The sequence below is a fragment of the Polypterus senegalus genome, chromosome 10 (assembly GCF_016835505.1).
Source record: "Polypterus senegalus isolate Bchr_013 chromosome 10, ASM1683550v1, whole genome shotgun sequence".
NCBI lineage: Eukaryota > Metazoa > Chordata > Cladistia > Polypteriformes > Polypteridae > Polypterus > Polypterus senegalus.
The window spans coordinates 12778097-12794745 of NC_053163.1; the positions used below are offsets into that span (position 1 = coordinate 12778097).

General features: G+C 37.1%; 1 protein-coding gene across 1 annotated transcript; it reads right to left on the reverse strand.

Moving 5' to 3' along the window:
* Positions 1 to 1073: 1073 nt before the first annotated feature.
* LOC120536737 (tapasin-related protein-like) lies at positions 1074 to 14823 on the reverse strand. The gene is made up of 6 exons (XM_039765206.1): positions 14694 to 14823; positions 10446 to 10787; positions 8458 to 8757; positions 5049 to 5156; positions 3469 to 3506; positions 1074 to 2683 (listed from the first exon to the last, which is right to left on the reverse strand). Exons 1-6 carry the CDS (start codon positions 14734 to 14736, stop codon positions 2507 to 2509), a joined length of 1008 nt encoding a protein of 335 aa, XP_039621140.1. The 5' UTR covers positions 14737 to 14823; the 3' UTR covers positions 1074 to 2506.
* Positions 14824 to 16649: the final 1826 nt, after the last annotated feature.

Consider the following 16649-nt stretch of genomic DNA (forward strand, 5'->3'; position numbering starts at 1 on the left):
GATTTTAGTTCCCTCTCCTTTCTCTTTCTCAGATCGCTTTTCGGAAGGAAGTCAGTTTCATTGTTTTTATGAACAGTTCGAAAGTGCCTTTCCACATTTTCCTTCTTTGGAATAGCAATGATAGATTGACAGATCAGACAAACGCACTTCGATTGTGACATTGGAAGGCTAACTAGATCACTTAGATAGTCTGAGTTTTGCAGTAGCTCGCGCATTAGTTCGTGCGAGTGGGATGACCAGTGTGTTAGAAGAAAGGAGATCACAGACTTGCCGCCCTGTATGTCAATCAAATGGCAAATACCATAGGGAGGATATATGATAGACTAACATTTAAAAAAAAAATAAAATTGAATGCAATGCGATCCACCTGCACTACCTTTCCGATCTACCAGTCGATTGCGAACAACGTATTGGGCACACCTGTTGTAGTGTATGGTCCTGACATCAGAAGATGAAAATATCCAAACTGGATATGGGGAATCCTGATTTTCTTCTTCTTCTTCTTCTTCTTCTTCTTCTTCTTCTTCTTCTTCTTCTTCTTCTTCTTCTTCTTCTTCTTCTATGTGGGGTTAATGGGTTTGATCAATCTTTCCCATATAGCCTGGTACTGCACCTCCTCCCTGTCAGACCATTTTCCTTCAGATCTTCTTATATTTTGTACATCCACATCCACTTCAGCCTCCCTCACTTTCCCTTCCCCTGAACATCCATTCCACTCATTCTTTTTCCCACCTATTCATTGTCTGTCCTCATTACATGTCCATATCATTTTGACTTATTTTACTGTATATTCTTACTTATCTCTTTCTCACTTTAGTCACAAGTAATTATTCATTTAAACTATCTATCTATCTATCTATCTATCTATCTATCTATCTATCTATCTATCTATCTATCTATCTATCTATCTATCTATCTTCTGACATTAAAAATATGTTTCTGTATTGCACTTTTTTCTGCACATTAGATAAAAGAAATTCTGTGTGGATCAGTGCAAGTTGCCCATCACCCAGCTCCATAGGTGTTAGATCTAAACTAACATTAGAATAAGTAATACATATAGTATTCCCAGGTCTATTAAAATGTTAAAATTTGATTAGACAGCAATGACACAATCATAGCCGGCCTACACAATGTACCTGTTTAGTTATTAAGCAACAAAGCATGTGAATTGCAAAATAATTAAAAGAAATCCAGCTCTATCAGCAGTAAGATGAACTAGAAAATGAAACGCCACAGAGGAAGTGACTGTTGTGGAAACAAAGCTCGCATCAAAATTGGCCCCCACAACAGAAAGTTGATTAGCTGATTAATCTTACATGAGTTGGTTGCTATCATTAAAGAAAAGTAAAACAGTATGTGAATAAAAGAAGTAGTTTTATGGAGTTCTAACAAAAATGGCTGTGCAGCTATTACATTAAATAGGTATAAGAAAAGTTTCAAATGAAAATGTATCCTGAATCAGACGCAATTCACTTGGCATGTATAAAACTAAGTGAAGAGTGTGGATTCCAGATAATGTGCTTATCAAGTTTAGAATGGAGTGAACTGCAGATTAAAATTATTTGCACACTGAAGGTTAAATGATGCGAGATGACAATCTAAGAGAAAAGAAAAACTCAGAGAACATTTACCAGTTTTAACATTAAAGCTATCCATGAACTGCATGACGCAAGTTCAGGTCAAAATTATACTTAGATAATATCCAACACACCTCCAAGCTCCACTTAATCAGTCTGACTTCAGACTTGCTTTGCCATCTATGTATCTTAAATGTGCCTGGCACCTTCTTGTGGCATCTTTGGTCATGGAAACAGAGTATTACAAACGTTATTTTAGACAAAAGAATTGGCCAACTTCCTTCCTGCAAAAGATGGTTGACTTACTTTATGACTTTGAATGCTTACGTAATTCACCCGTCCACTCAATTCTACTACGGCATTTAATAAATTAATATGTGAAGTAGGTTGGTGGTAATCAGCACTACAAATTAAAATGACTTAATAGGTTTCTCTCCTCTTTAATTTACTTTAATTTTTATTTTTTTTCACTGTCTCTTAGCATTCTGTTCATTTACTTGGTTTCTGCATGATTGCCAGGTGCCAAGGTAAGCCTATACAAGATAACCTTTTTTTTCCATCTCTGTTAAACAATCTTAGATCTAATCTAAGTTAAATATTTAAAAAAAGGTAAGTTTGGACTTAATTTAGTATAAAAGTTTTAAAATAAGCATACAGTATGTTTTACCGGGCAGTTTGTAGAGTACATAAGACCAGAGAAGAGTGATCTAACAGACTTCTTAAGGACCATAAAGGACTGAGTAATTTTCTCACATCTTTATTGACTAACATAATGCAGATGAAAGTAGATACAATATTAGCATGAATTTATTAGCTACTAACGAAGAGTCACCAGTAGAGGATCCAGATGTTATATCATGTCATATCAAACGGTAGACTAATCTTCTCACTTCTCTCGTCATCTCCATTTACAATGGTTGAGTGTCTTATGAGTGTCTGAAGGCTAAGGTGGCATAGCTCACAGTTTCCTCACAGTTGTCTGAAGGTGGTTCTCGCCTCTTTACAGTTGATGGTCTGACTGTGCTATGTGCAGAAAACCCATCTTCCATGTCTTGCGTCATTTGTCTCGCTGGTTGTACTGAAGCATACCATAATTGATCCTCCTGATAACGAGAACAACAACAAGAAATTATATTTTAACAGCTACCACTCTTATGCTTCAAAATTATACAGGCACTGATGAAAAGCATAATACTCAATTGAACATGCACGTACAGTATGAGCTCAACCTCAGTTTTAAGGTTATTGGTTTATTCGTCGCTTCATCCTCTTACCAGCATGCTATCCCACTGTGGTAACTAAATAACTCGGTAGACCCTCTTATGGACTGTATGCTGTTTACAGTAATTGAGAAATATCAAGTGTTCATCAGTAAGAAATGTGAAGTATTCCATACTGCCATAAAGTGAAAACATTGTTCATTTATTTAATAGATCTATTAAACAGATACAGGGAGGAAGAGAAGGAGAAGAAGAAACTACATTATCATTTGCATAATGCAAACAAATATCTTATATGTAAATGTCTATGCGTGGAAGTGTGTGTGTCTGTCTGTCCGGTCTGGAAGTGCAAGGCTACAGCATGAAGCTCAAAGAGCCGGCAAGGCAGCCCCAAGTTAATGAGTCAGAAGAAGAATGAAGTATGAGGCTACAGCATGAAGCTGAAAGAAAGCGATCCCATCGTCAAAGTGAAACTCGCTTAGATGCTGATAGACAAGGTGGACGAGCATGTCTGCAAAACGAAACCACCAACTGTGCATTTCATTTTATTTTTCTAACCATTTCAATAGTTTCTAGGAGCATGGGCTTACACAGCTATTATCAAATAATTATATTAAAACAATTAAACAAAAAATAAATGCTTTAAATGTTATAATTTAAAAACGCACCTGTTTGTCCTTTGCATGGTCATTGAGCTGCACTTCTCCTGTTGAACATTAAGTGAAAATGTTAGTTTGCAATATTTAAAGCATTGTGTCAAAACATGGAAGTTTGTTCAAATATATTTCCAAAGAAAATACAGTGAAAGAAGATGCATATTTTAATCAACTTAGTTTAGCCACTTAGTCCAAGTTTGGATCACAGGCAACCAGAGTCTGTCTAGATTGCATTGTGTAGAAATGGCCATGGGTGACATACCAGTTTGTCAGATGGCACACTCAGAACAAGTCAACCTATGAAAGCATAAGGGAGGCCAACACTAACTCCATACACAGAATGGCCGAGCCATACCTTGAAACTGCTCTGGTCACTGCAGCGTCATATCAACCAACAAGTTACCTTCATAAATAAATTTGTTTACTTTAATAAACTCGATATTTTTCATTGATCTCCTTGAGTTTTACAGAACCTCAATAAATTAAAAAATACATTTGTAATACTGCTATTTTTCATTTAATGCATAATAGTCACAACAACATTTGTATAAATTTATCCTGCAGAGATGCAAAATTGTTGATGAAATTTGTCACTGTACAAAAATCAAAAGAATTCTATATAATAATTTATATATTGATTCATTTCATTCATAGGCCTCAATCTCTCTAATCATTGGCGAGTCTCTCTTCTGTTTCCTTTTCCGGTGTCCTCGTCTACTCAAAGCACCGTGATGTTCCAACAATGATGGATGGATTAAAAGCCAGAAGTCTGTATGACCATCAACATCAAGTGACTCCGTGAGAACCCTAAATACAAAGAGGACTGTTTCATTTATGTTAGGTAGAATGCCCAGAGGGGACTGGGTGGTCTCGTAGCCTGGAACCCCTGCAGATTTTATTTTTTTCTCCAGCCGTCTGGAGTTTTTTTGTTTTTTTCTGTCCACCCTGGCCATCGGACCTTACTCCTTTTCTATGTTATCTAATGTTGTCTTATTTTAATTTCTTATTTTGTTTTTTATTTTTCTTTTCTTCATTATGTCAAGCACTTTGAGCTACTTTTTGTATGAAAATGTGCAATAGAAATAAATGTTGTTGTTGTTGTTGAGTCAGAAATGAACAACCAAATGTTCTTTATAAAGTAGAAAATACATTTGCAGGCATTAAATAATCTATTAGACATTTGCAGTGGTGGAGCTGCCCAGAAAGTGGGGGCTGAGTTAAAGAGTGGGAGTTTAGCTGATGTCACCAGGAAGCGTCCCACCTGCAGTGCTCACAAGACGTCCCTGTGTGTTCAAGCATAAGAGTTCTCCTTTTGCTCCTGCTGTAATGGAACTGATTCTGTGCTGTTAGCGGATGGTAGGACAATAAAGCCACTTGACTTCACATGACATGACTTGATTCATGACTTGATGGCTTCACTGCTAACCGACAACAGTTGCGACAGTACAAATGTGTGAATTAGGATAGATTGTGGTGTGATTCAACAACAAAATAACATTTTAATGCATGTATTGATAGGGTTTATAAACTCAGTAATCAACTTTGGAGTTCGACTTCTGAGCCGTCACACTGAAATGCATTTACAGTCTTACCTCTTTTCTGACATGCCTTATAGATTTTCACCAGCAGAAATGGTAAAATAAGAAGGGGAATGATAAGAAGTAAAAGCAGATACCAATACCAATACCATGAATCCACCTCTGAAAAAAATATAAAAATGCAAAGGGTTATTTTCAAGGTGACTCAGGGCCAGCTCTAGTATTTTTGCTGACCTAGGTGAAGCTCTAAATGATGCCCAGTTAGTTGTATTACCATTATAATTTAGTATGTTAGCTGGTGGTTTAAATGTATTATGAATTGATTTAGATGTTCTCATTTACTACCATTTTAGCACTGGATAAACTGTAATGTGTAAACACAAATAATCTAATAAGATAATGGGTTAATTACTCGATGTTAGCTTCATTTTACAAAGAATATATCAGTTTTAAAACATAAATATAAGTTCTTTACAACAATAATAATACGAGGGACATCCAAAAAGTTTCCACACTTTTTTTAACTCTATTTTTTAAGAATTTCAAAAACAAATTACGTCACTTTTCTACATAGTCACCTTCGCAATTTTCCCTGTGTCGTTCCAATTTTTTTATGTCAAATTACCATTCCTCCCGCCTTCACCATTTCCAACGAAAATATTAAAGTGTGGAAACTTTTTGAATGTCCTTCGTATAAATTCCTTAAATTCAGAACTGCTTTTACCTTGACTTTATCATTGCATGCTTAAAACCAATTTCTTTCAAAAGCAATAGTTTCAGGTAATTCACTCTCCACTGGTAAGGTTACTATGAATTGCATCACTCATAAACACACACACACACACATTATTACTGCTTAGAGCAGAACATTTCCCTCTTTCTAAAAGCATACTTTTATATGCTGTAGTAATCACTTCAGATAAGGAAGGTAAAGTTTTGAGGTAAAGAAGTCAGAAGTTTCAAGGGCAGGGTGTTATACTCGCTGATCACAGGAGAGTGGCAATGTGTTGCATGTTGATTAGCATGTGTAAGTATGGAGGTGGTCCCAGTTTGAGAGTTTGTGAGGGTCAAAATTGTTAAAAAAATGCCCCAGTTTTGCTGACAACCCTGAGAAAAACACTTCTGTCTCTCAGTTATCCTTCGAAAATGTCATAAATATTAACAATGCAAGAAAGTATGCAAGAAGTACTGTTTTGTTTTGTTGTTGTTATATTGGTATTAGGGCGGCACGGTGGCGCAGTGGGTAACGCTGCTTCCTCGTAGTAAGGAGACCTGGGTTTGCTTCCCAGGTCCTCCCTGCGTGGAGTTTGCATGTTCTCCCCGTGTCTGCGTGGGTTTCCTCCCACAGTCCAAAGACATGCAGGTTAGGTGAAATCTAAATTGTCCCTAGTGTGTGCTTGGTGTGTGTGTGTGTGTGCCCTGTAGTGGGCTAGCGCCCTGCCTAGGGTTTGTTTCCTGCCTTGTGCCCTGTGTTGGCTGGGATTGGCTCCAGCAGACCCCCGTGACCCTGTAGTGAGGATATAGCGGGTTGGATAATGGATATTGGTATTAATTTTCATCACCATTAGAAGAGTGAGTAGACTTTACGGTGGCCTGGTACCCATCCTTGGCTGATTTCTGCCTTGTGTTTGATGATGCTGGGAGAAGTTGCGCTACTGCTAAGCAAACAGCTATGTTATTAGGATAATGTCTGTCATGGACTAGTGCTCTGACCAGAGTTGTTTCCAATCCATACACCTGATATTTCTGGAACAAACTCCTCAAGTTCCTGCGATATTTTGTCTAGAACAAGCAAGTTTGGAAATGAATAAATAATCAAAAGGAGAGTAAAGTGTTCAAAAATGAAGGTGTGCAAGTGGTATCATTGCAGGATAAGTCATCCATTTGTCCATTCAGAGTCATTTTTAAATAGAGGGTTCTATGGTAAAGAAATGACTATACCCTGTCATAGATGATGGGTCCATGAGTGAGGTGCAATGCATTAAAGGATTCCTACTCTGTAGATGTGCAGTAAACTCCACTCCCCACCAACCCCAGTTGTGCACATTAGTTTATGTAGTCTTTAACCATGTCTGGTGTAGAAGACTGCCATGATGAATACTGAGGAACCATTACTAAAACAACTTTAGACACACTGAATATGAAGCAAGAAGTGACCTGTGTTGGGAGCTCAATCTGTCAGAGGACAGACTCACATGCACCCTAACACTCACCCCTACAGGGCCAACTTAAAATAACCCATTGACTGCATATTAATGGACTGTGTGAGGAAAACCTGGAGAAAAATCAAAACAGATATAGGGAGAATGTAAAATTTCTGACCATGATTGTGCCAGGATTTATGCCAAGAGCCCTGACGTGGTGAGGTAGTAGTGCTAATATACTACCAAGAACTAAGTTAAGTTGATTACTTTCCAACAAAATATTCCTCTTGACTCATGCTTTGTTACAACTAATGTAAAAGTTTGAATATCTCTCTTTGGTATAAATTTGTTCCAGTCCTTCATAAACACACCAAACACAAATGAACTGCCTTGAAATGCTCGTTTCCCTGACTTTCACACATCAGTCCTCACATATGAGCTTGCCATTTTCTTCTTTGTTGATCTCGGTGAAGAATTCCACTAACTGAGTGATCATCTACTTCTTACATATGCCATTATTTTTTCTTTGAGGTGTGAGACAAGTATTGAAAGAATACTAATCCTGATGCTTTAAATTTCAATACTGGCAAGCATTTCTTAATATTCTAATATATTTAAAATTGAATTTTTTTTGATGACACCGTCACTTTTCTTCAGGAATGGCAGGAGACAAGAGTGTTCTAGAGAACAGGCAAAGCCCATCAAGAACCTAACAGTAAGGAATTTATAATGGAAGAACCTCCAGTCCATCAAAGAATGGTAGAACGAATTTTGTAAATAAATACTCAAGGACACAGAAAGAGCACCACAGATAGCAGGAGATATGCTCATGTAGAAATCGCCCATTGTTAGTCAATGGTGCAAGTTTCGGTCATTATGTAAAGATACTGTTTATAAGGTTGGAGAAACCTGCAGTCAACTAAGACTAAGGAAGTCACTTGGATGAGTGATGTTAACGTATCTCTCTGGAAAAGAACTATGTCCAGATAAACTGAATCAACTTTCTAGAATTCATCACTAATCTTCTTATTCATTGATTGTGCTTTGTGATTCATCTCACATTTGATCTTGCCCCCTGGGCTCAAATGCCCAGGACTAAGGTGCTTCTGTTGATGTAATATTACATCGGGGCTCCTTTTTGATTAATGTGTGGACAATCTGGGGGGAGAATGCTCCCAGAAAGAATTACCCTGGCAGTATAGAAGTCTATAAGTTAGGGTTGTAATATCACTCGAATTATGCAAAGGGTACAACGTCAACAAAATGAATGAATCAGAAGTAAGAAAACGTGTGAAATCATTTCAAACTAATCCACTCACCATCTACTTTAATGCTTTCTCTAAGTGGCTGTGTTAGAGAGCTGTGGTTCACCACACACGTGATCTCCATCCTTGAACTCCACAATGTGGATCTGATCTCAAGGGAGGACTTGGTGCTATAGGTGCCATCTGGAAGGACTGTGTGATTTTCTTCCTTGATCAAGGTAGACTTGACAGATGGAGAATGTTCCCAAAAGATGGTAATATTAGGAGGGTAAAAACCCACAGCACTGCATATGAAAGTCTTTATCTGCAGATCATTAGCTGGCAATGGAGGAAAAATCTTGACCTTAGGAATGGCTGTGAAAAGAGGACGGAAAGTCTGAAGTCACTTTACAGAATTATAAATGTTTTAAATAATGATTGGAGAGAATTAAACATGCACTTTTAAATACTTTCTTAATTCAGCTGTAAGGTTTACTTCAGACATGAAACTAAGATGAGGTATTGTAGGTATTATATGCTATAAATGAAATTAACACATAAAACATTATTTAGATTTATAAAAAGAAAATTCTGAAAACTGTTGAACAAATATAGAAGAGTGAATTTTAAAGAACAAACATGAAACAAAAGTCAAGTAAACACAAAGGAATGAAAACAAAATTTCAACTTAAAAAGAAATCTATGAAACTATTTTATAATAATTACTAAAGAAATAACACAAGACTGTCCATGTGTGATAATTCCTTGGGTAGATACCTACATATTCGTTTCAACTAGTTATTCCATAGTGTAACCAGTAGGGGGGCGCCACAGAGCCCCAAACCCAAAAATGTCCTACAGGTTTAAATAATGGATTTTTTAAAATCCAGCAAGCACTAAACACAATGAAACACAACCAGAAACGATACAAAACAATAAAACTTTTCCTATCCTTCTGCCTCCAGCTGAGTGTTGTCTGCTGTTTCCCAACTCTGACTCCCCAAGGCAAGGCAGTGGGCTCCTTTTATACTGGACCAGGAAAAGCTCCTGCTGACTAGGCATGACTTGGTGGGAGTACTTCAGGGTTGTTTGGGAACCACAGTAGTCCTCCTCTAACAGCACCCACTTGTGGTACCCAGGGACCCTGACAGGGCTGTACTTGCAGACTCCAGTTCTCATGAACCCCTGCAGGAGTCCAAGCTGGGACACCGCCAGTGGACCACTACCACCTAACATATGGGGGATGAAACTGCTCCTGGCCTCTGGCTTCAGTTTGTTAATTCCTGGCACCTTCCATTTTCCACCTTCCCACAGTCATGCCATCGTCAGGCCAGGATGCATGGCGCTCACAATGGCGCTCACAATAATCATTAAAGGAATATCCCACTCAAAAATGATACTGTTTTTATGTGTTACGTACCCCATGTTCTTTGTAATTATAGATGAAAAATCTAAGATTAAACAGACTTTAATGGGGGGCTGCAGGTGAACAATACTAAACAACATCAAACAATATTAAAGCATCCATGAAATAAACCTCAGGTTATCCTTGTTGCATAATTCATGTCTCAATCATCCTTGTCGTATGTTCACAATGTCCAAAACACATGCTAAAATATTGTTAAATAAATTCCAGATAATAAGAGCACTGCAAGAAAAGGAAGTGTGGTTTTTGAATTGACCAACGAATGAAGAGGAAATGTTTTTAGATTGATAAGTAAACACTACTGTGGAAACCCCACATTCTGCTTTAAATGCACTATAAGTGGATATTTTTTATTTAGTTGAATGTTTAGTACATTTAAAAGCAAGTTGAAAATAATCAATTTTTTAAAAGTAACTGACTTCAGTGACGGCTTGTTTCGTATTAACATTGTAGATTTCCAAATCATGTTTACCTTGTGAACATTCTACATCTAAAAATTGCTTAGCATTTATTGATTGGACACTTTAATTTAATTACTGGCTTTACAAAGCTTTTTATGAATTACTGCACATTATATAACAAGTTCACTTTAAACACAATTGTTTGCATCGATTTTAGCTAAGGCTTTCTTCAGTACCTTTGACAGTGAGGTAGGACTCATTTCGTAATTTCACAAGTCCTGTTCCAATACAAATCCCAGAACAGATGAAGTGTCCAGCATCAGAGGGCTTCACCGCTGTAATTTTCAGAATGCTAGCCGACAGATTATTTAAAATAGAGTACTGATTTTCAGTCCTAATATCTCTTTCATTTCCTTCAGTGCCATTTGGAAATGAATGTCTGTGGCGCCAAAGTAATTGGGGAGTTGGGCAGCTTTGTCCATCTTCCAATATACAATTGAACTGAACCATCTGGCCAACCAGAGCAGTTAGAGATGGTGGGAAAATAAAGAAATGAACTGCAGAGCTCAGGGTGAAACCTAGAAAACAATAACATTTAAAAATTAATGACTGTATTTTACTCAAAATAACAGCCTTGAATTGGACTTCTAGTTCATTTCAGCATAACTTGCATATTGACAGATATTATACAGCTGAGTGCAATAACCTAACAGATGTTCTGCTTATACAAACATTGACTAAGTACAAATTATATCTGTGCATAATTCATAAATCTTACAGAGGTGCAAATAAAGTCATTTTGGGCTGAGATCATAGGTCTGTTACAGATAATTCAATAAATGTTCAATATTAAAAGAATGTGTATAGTGTGTTCGAGATTTTACTCAGTTTCTTGAATGCCTTAACACTGGTGAGAAGAAATTGTGAAACTCCCACTCAACTTTCTTACAAAAATACAGGCATGTTTGAAAAAGGGTGTAACTTTTCACTGCCTAAAGACCCTTAAATAGTTAAAATGATTTTTATTTAACATTATGATATACACTTAAAGGTCACTTTATTAGGTACACCTTGCTAGTACTGGGGTTGGACTCCTTCTTAGATTCATGGCATAGATTCCGCAAGGTGCTGGAAACATTCCTCAGGGATTTTGATCCATATTGACATGATAGCACCACGCAGCTGCTGCAGATTTCTTGGCTGCACATCCATGATGCGAATCTCCCATTCTGACACATTGCAAGAGTGTTCTATTGGTTTGTGATCTGGTGACTGTAGAGGCCATTTGAGTACAGTGAACTCATCGTCATGTTCAAGAAACCAGTTTGAGATGATCTGAGCTTTGTGTCATGATGCGTTATCCTGCTAGAAGGAGCCATCAGAAGATGGGCACACTGTGGTCATAAAGGGAAGGACATAGTCAGCAACAATACTCAAGTAGGCCATGGCATTTAAACAATGCTCAGTTGGTACTATGGGACCAAAGCATGCAAAGAAAATATCCCTCACACCAATACACTACCACCACCAGCCTGAAATGTTGACATAAGGTAGGATGGATCCATGTTTTCATGTTGTTGACGTGAAATTCTGAACCTACCATCTGAATGTTGCAGCAGAAATCAAGACTCATCAGACCAGGCAACACTTTTCCAATCATCTGTTGTCCAATTTATCTGAGCCTATGTGAATTGTGCCCTCAGTTGCCTATCCTTAGCTGACAGGAGTGGCACCCAGTGTGGTTTCCTGCTGCTGTAGCCCATCTGCTTCAAGGTTCAACATGTTGTACACATCAGAAATGCTCTTCTGCACACCTCGGTTGTAAAAAGTGGATATTTGAGTTACAGTTTCCGTTCTATCAACTTGAACCAGTCTGGCAATTCTCCTCTGACCTCTGTCATCAACAACACATTTTTGCCCAGAGAATTGCCTCTCACTGAATATTTTCCCTCTTTTGGACCATTCTCTGTAAACCCTAGAGATGGTTGTGCATGAAGATCCCAGTAGATTAGCAGTTTTTGAAATCCTCAGCCCAGCCTGTCTGACACCAACAACCATGTCACATTTAAAGTCACTTCAGTCACCTTTCTTCCCCATTCTGATGCTCAATTTGAACTTCAGCAGGTTGTCTTGACAAGGTCTACAGGCCGAAAAGCATTGAACTGCTGCCATGTGATTGGCTGATTAATATTTGCGTTAACAAGCAGTTGTACCTAATACATTGGTGTACCTAATAAAACGGCTGGTGAGTTTATAATTTTGTCCTTAAATATTTACTTTAGTTAAAACATTATAGCGCTCTTACAACAATCCCCTTTACAGCTCCCAGTAGTAAAGAACTAAGCCTTCCTTTCATCGTCTGTTTGTGTAAATTGTTTTTATATACGAAATAAAATATTTAATACACTTACATTTTCATGTAAAAAACAACCAAGCTCTGTTCCATTAAATGAACATTATTCTAGGCACATGAAATAATCAAAATCTAGACCTGTCCTCATACACTCAAGTAAGCCATAATAGATATTTTCACAATATGTTTTCAAGAAATAACCAAATTACATATTTTTGAAGTAATTTAGAAGGTAATTAAGAATTTGGAGATAAGTACAAAGTTCCTGACACTCTGAAGGTACAGAGGAAAGAAAGAAAGAAAGAAAGAAGAAGAAGAAGATCTACATGGTGCATTACTAATTTGGATTACTACTTTGTAAAGCAAGTCTTGCACAAATAGTCAAATAAGATAATACAATCTACAAACTCAAATACAGTATGTTAGGGAGGTCTAAAAATGATGAGCATCTGCCAGCAAATGGTGAGAACATTTTTTTTTTTAAATTTACCAAAGCATTTATGACTGCATGAGCGAGAGAGGAAAGAAAAATGTTTTGCCCATTTCAACATGTCCCCACTATGACTCTCATCAGGAGAAGTGAAGAAGTGAAATGAAAATCATGACATCTTACCTGATGATGAATACTAAATTATAGAAAATAATAAGAGCAGCTTTTACTGTATATATCAACAATTTAAGAAATGTGTTAGGTTAATTAGTTTATCTCTTGTGAACATATTTTATAAATATCTATTACAGCTTAACTGAGTGTAAAATTTTAAGACAGGCCAACGTTTTAGTTATTTTATAAACGTTTTAATTAGCATAATCATTTCCAACAGCATGCAGTTTTATTAATAGTTCACCTAAAAATAAATTTTTTTATTCTTTTGGATAATGGAAGAAAAAATGCAGTACTTGGAAGGAAAACCTATCTCTATATAGATAACGGTGGCAGTGTATTCGTGCGCACGCCTGTGTGGGTTATATGATAGAGAACATTTTCCATTTAATGGAGCATTTAGATTTGCTATGTAATCAAGGGTGGGGATCGATCTGTTCTTAGCATAATTCTTTTTTTTTTTGTAAAAACTTGATTGCTATGTATTGATTGTAATAAAATTAATAAATAAATAAATAAAAAATAAAAAATACACAGCACTGGCCATCTTACAAGAAAATTAAAATACAGTATGCATGTCATTTTCATCACTTTTGAGGTTTAATATGTTTGTCACATCAATGAGCATCATAATAATATGATATGAATAAAAAGATATGATGATATGAAAAAAAAAAAAAAAAAAAAAGATTTGCTATGTAAGCACTTTAGGCAAGGTAACCTACCCCAAAATCATGGGCGCAAACATAGAACGAAGTGCAAAAACCTGGGGTGCATTGCAGCGTTTCTTGACCAGAGGATGAACCCATGATAAACTGAACAGCTGGAATCAAAGCCTTATTGAGCCCCGTTTGAATGAAGGGAAGTCTGAAGACAGAACCTGCCCAAATGTAAAATATTTGAGAACAACTTGTCTAAAAAGACGGCCAAACTGCACTGCAAAGAGTTGTCGACTCTGGAGAAATTCACCAGGAATGTACTGAGACTTTTCCTCAGCTGAGCCCTATAGAGTGCGAGGTTTCATCTGGTATGTGTACTTATTTAAAGCGTTTGGATGAAAAGAGAAAGTGTACGTGGAGTAAAGTTAGCACAGCAAACGAATGTGGAATCGACTATCGATTATGGAACCGAATTGCATTTATTGTATTCGATCTTATAGGAAAAACAGAATGGGTGCCAAATTTAATTTTCGCCCTTTTAAGACATATTTTGGTTACACAAAAATGCGATCTGTTGAAAATTGCAGTGATGGTGTAAGCACGAATCCGTTCTTCGTAATCTTGAAAAATTGTTACAGTACTCACCTAAACATTAAATACCCGATAATTTAGTCAGTTGAAAACCTTTCTTTCTTTCTTTCTTGCTGGCAGGACCTTGAAGGACAGCCGTCAGAAACAATGCAAGAGCCCATGCAGAGTACGTCCAAGATTTGTTTTAATCTCTAAGCATAATTCATCTCCATACCCTCTGAGACACAAACATTGCTAAAGGTACAACAAAGACATTAAAAAAGAAAAGAAAACTTACCTGTAACACATGCAACCAGTAGCTTGATTTTAAGCCACTGCATTATTAGTTACAACATTTCATGCAAACAAACCCGAAGAAAAGTGAAACGCATAAACTTCACTTTTTCACATCCTTACCGTGAGCTTAAAGTGCTTTATGATTGGTCGCTGGTCGCTGAAAAAGAAGAAAAAAAAGTTCAATGATGTTAATTTACTTGCGATTCCATTTTAAGATTACCGACCTCTTAACCACTGAGAAAGTCACTCATTTGATAGATGCTAAATGCAGTCTGTAAACCGAACATTCGGATTTTATAATTTACCTTAGATGAAGGAGGCAGCTACTGTAATTTAATAGGTCACAGTGCCCTACAGCTTAGACTTATTCAGTTTTGGGATCCCCTCCCATTGGATTGTGACACGAATCCAGTTGTAAAGTAAAACCCTTTACTTTATAGGCACTTAGAAATAAATATTTAGTGAACTTTTGTTTTAATCCGCGGTACTAATTCTGCTTTCATCTTATTGTCTTGCCTTATTATTCTCTTCCGCTTATTTTTTTTCGAAAATTAGTGAATTTGTATAATAATACCAATACGATTAATGTTATTAATGTCAGAAGAATCTGAATTCACTTTCTATCTATCTATCTATCTATCTATCTATCTATCTATCTATCGTTAATTTCATGTTGTTTGCGGTTTGCCCTTCTGAGCCATCGTAGTTATTTAAGTTACAATACGTATACAACAAGTTATGACCCTGAAACAGCTTCTTTAATTCATCATTAAGTGTTGTTTGTTTTATTGGTGTCTGTTCTGCTTGTGATTTTCGGTAAGCAAATTACACAGAAACCGTAAATTATAAAGAAAATAACGGACTTCGTCAGGTGGCACAGTGGTAATGCTGCTGCCCCGTAACAAGGAGTTAGTAAGCCATTTTTAACTTATATCAACGTATAATTAGTTTACCTTTTTGCCTTCGCTTATTTTTTCATGCAGATAAGTGCAATACGTGAGATTTATATTAACAAAAAAGTATTCTATATTTGATTTTGCGTTATATAAACGCATATTCTAAAGTAGGGTCGCCGGAGCCAAAAAAGACAGAGCATCGCCTGGACAAGTCGCCAGTCATTGTAGGGCCAACACAAACGGACCAATTCACCTAAACTGTATGTCATTTGACTGCGAAGAACTATCTGTGCACACGGGATGAATATACAAACTCCACATACAAGAAGCACCGAGGAATTCGACTGCAGTCTAAATAAGTGGGAAAAAAAAAAAAAAAATCAGCAACCCTGAGGACTGAAGTTGAGGACCACTGAGGCAGTATTTCAACCAATATAAAAGCAGAGGCGGTGTTATCCGGTCCGCCTTATTTTCGGATATTTCTACAGCTGCTTTGTCCTCCTGCATCTCACTGCCAGATATTTTCTTCTTCTCTGGTCTCTGACTTCTTTTGGGTGTGCCGTCATCTTTCTGTCGTTTGGGTGGCCGAGGGAGATGGCAGGATCTTGACATTAGAGATCTGCGTTGGTGCAGTGTCACGAGATGAGTGGGGCAAAGTGCGCGAATCTCTCTCTCACACACCCACACACACACAGACACAGACACAGACACAGACACACCCACACACACAACAGCATACACTCTAGAGCGAGAGGTCCATGCACTGATGCACAGCTCATGCCCGACTGCAATCATTGTAACAGTCCCAGATCTTCAAAACTGGTTCTTCAGACCGTTTTTGTTTCCCTAAAGAACTACATGAAGATTTTTTAGAACCTAGAAGTTGTTGTTTTTTTTTTTTTTAGAGCCGTAACAGTTAAAATAACGACCAGATGATAACATTTGAAAAATACCAATGGGTTCCTGATTTTAGTATCCTGAAAGGTAGTCTACTATGTATCAAACATTTATGTTTGTTTTCTTTTTTCTTTTTTCTCCATATATTAAGAACTTCTGTAAAG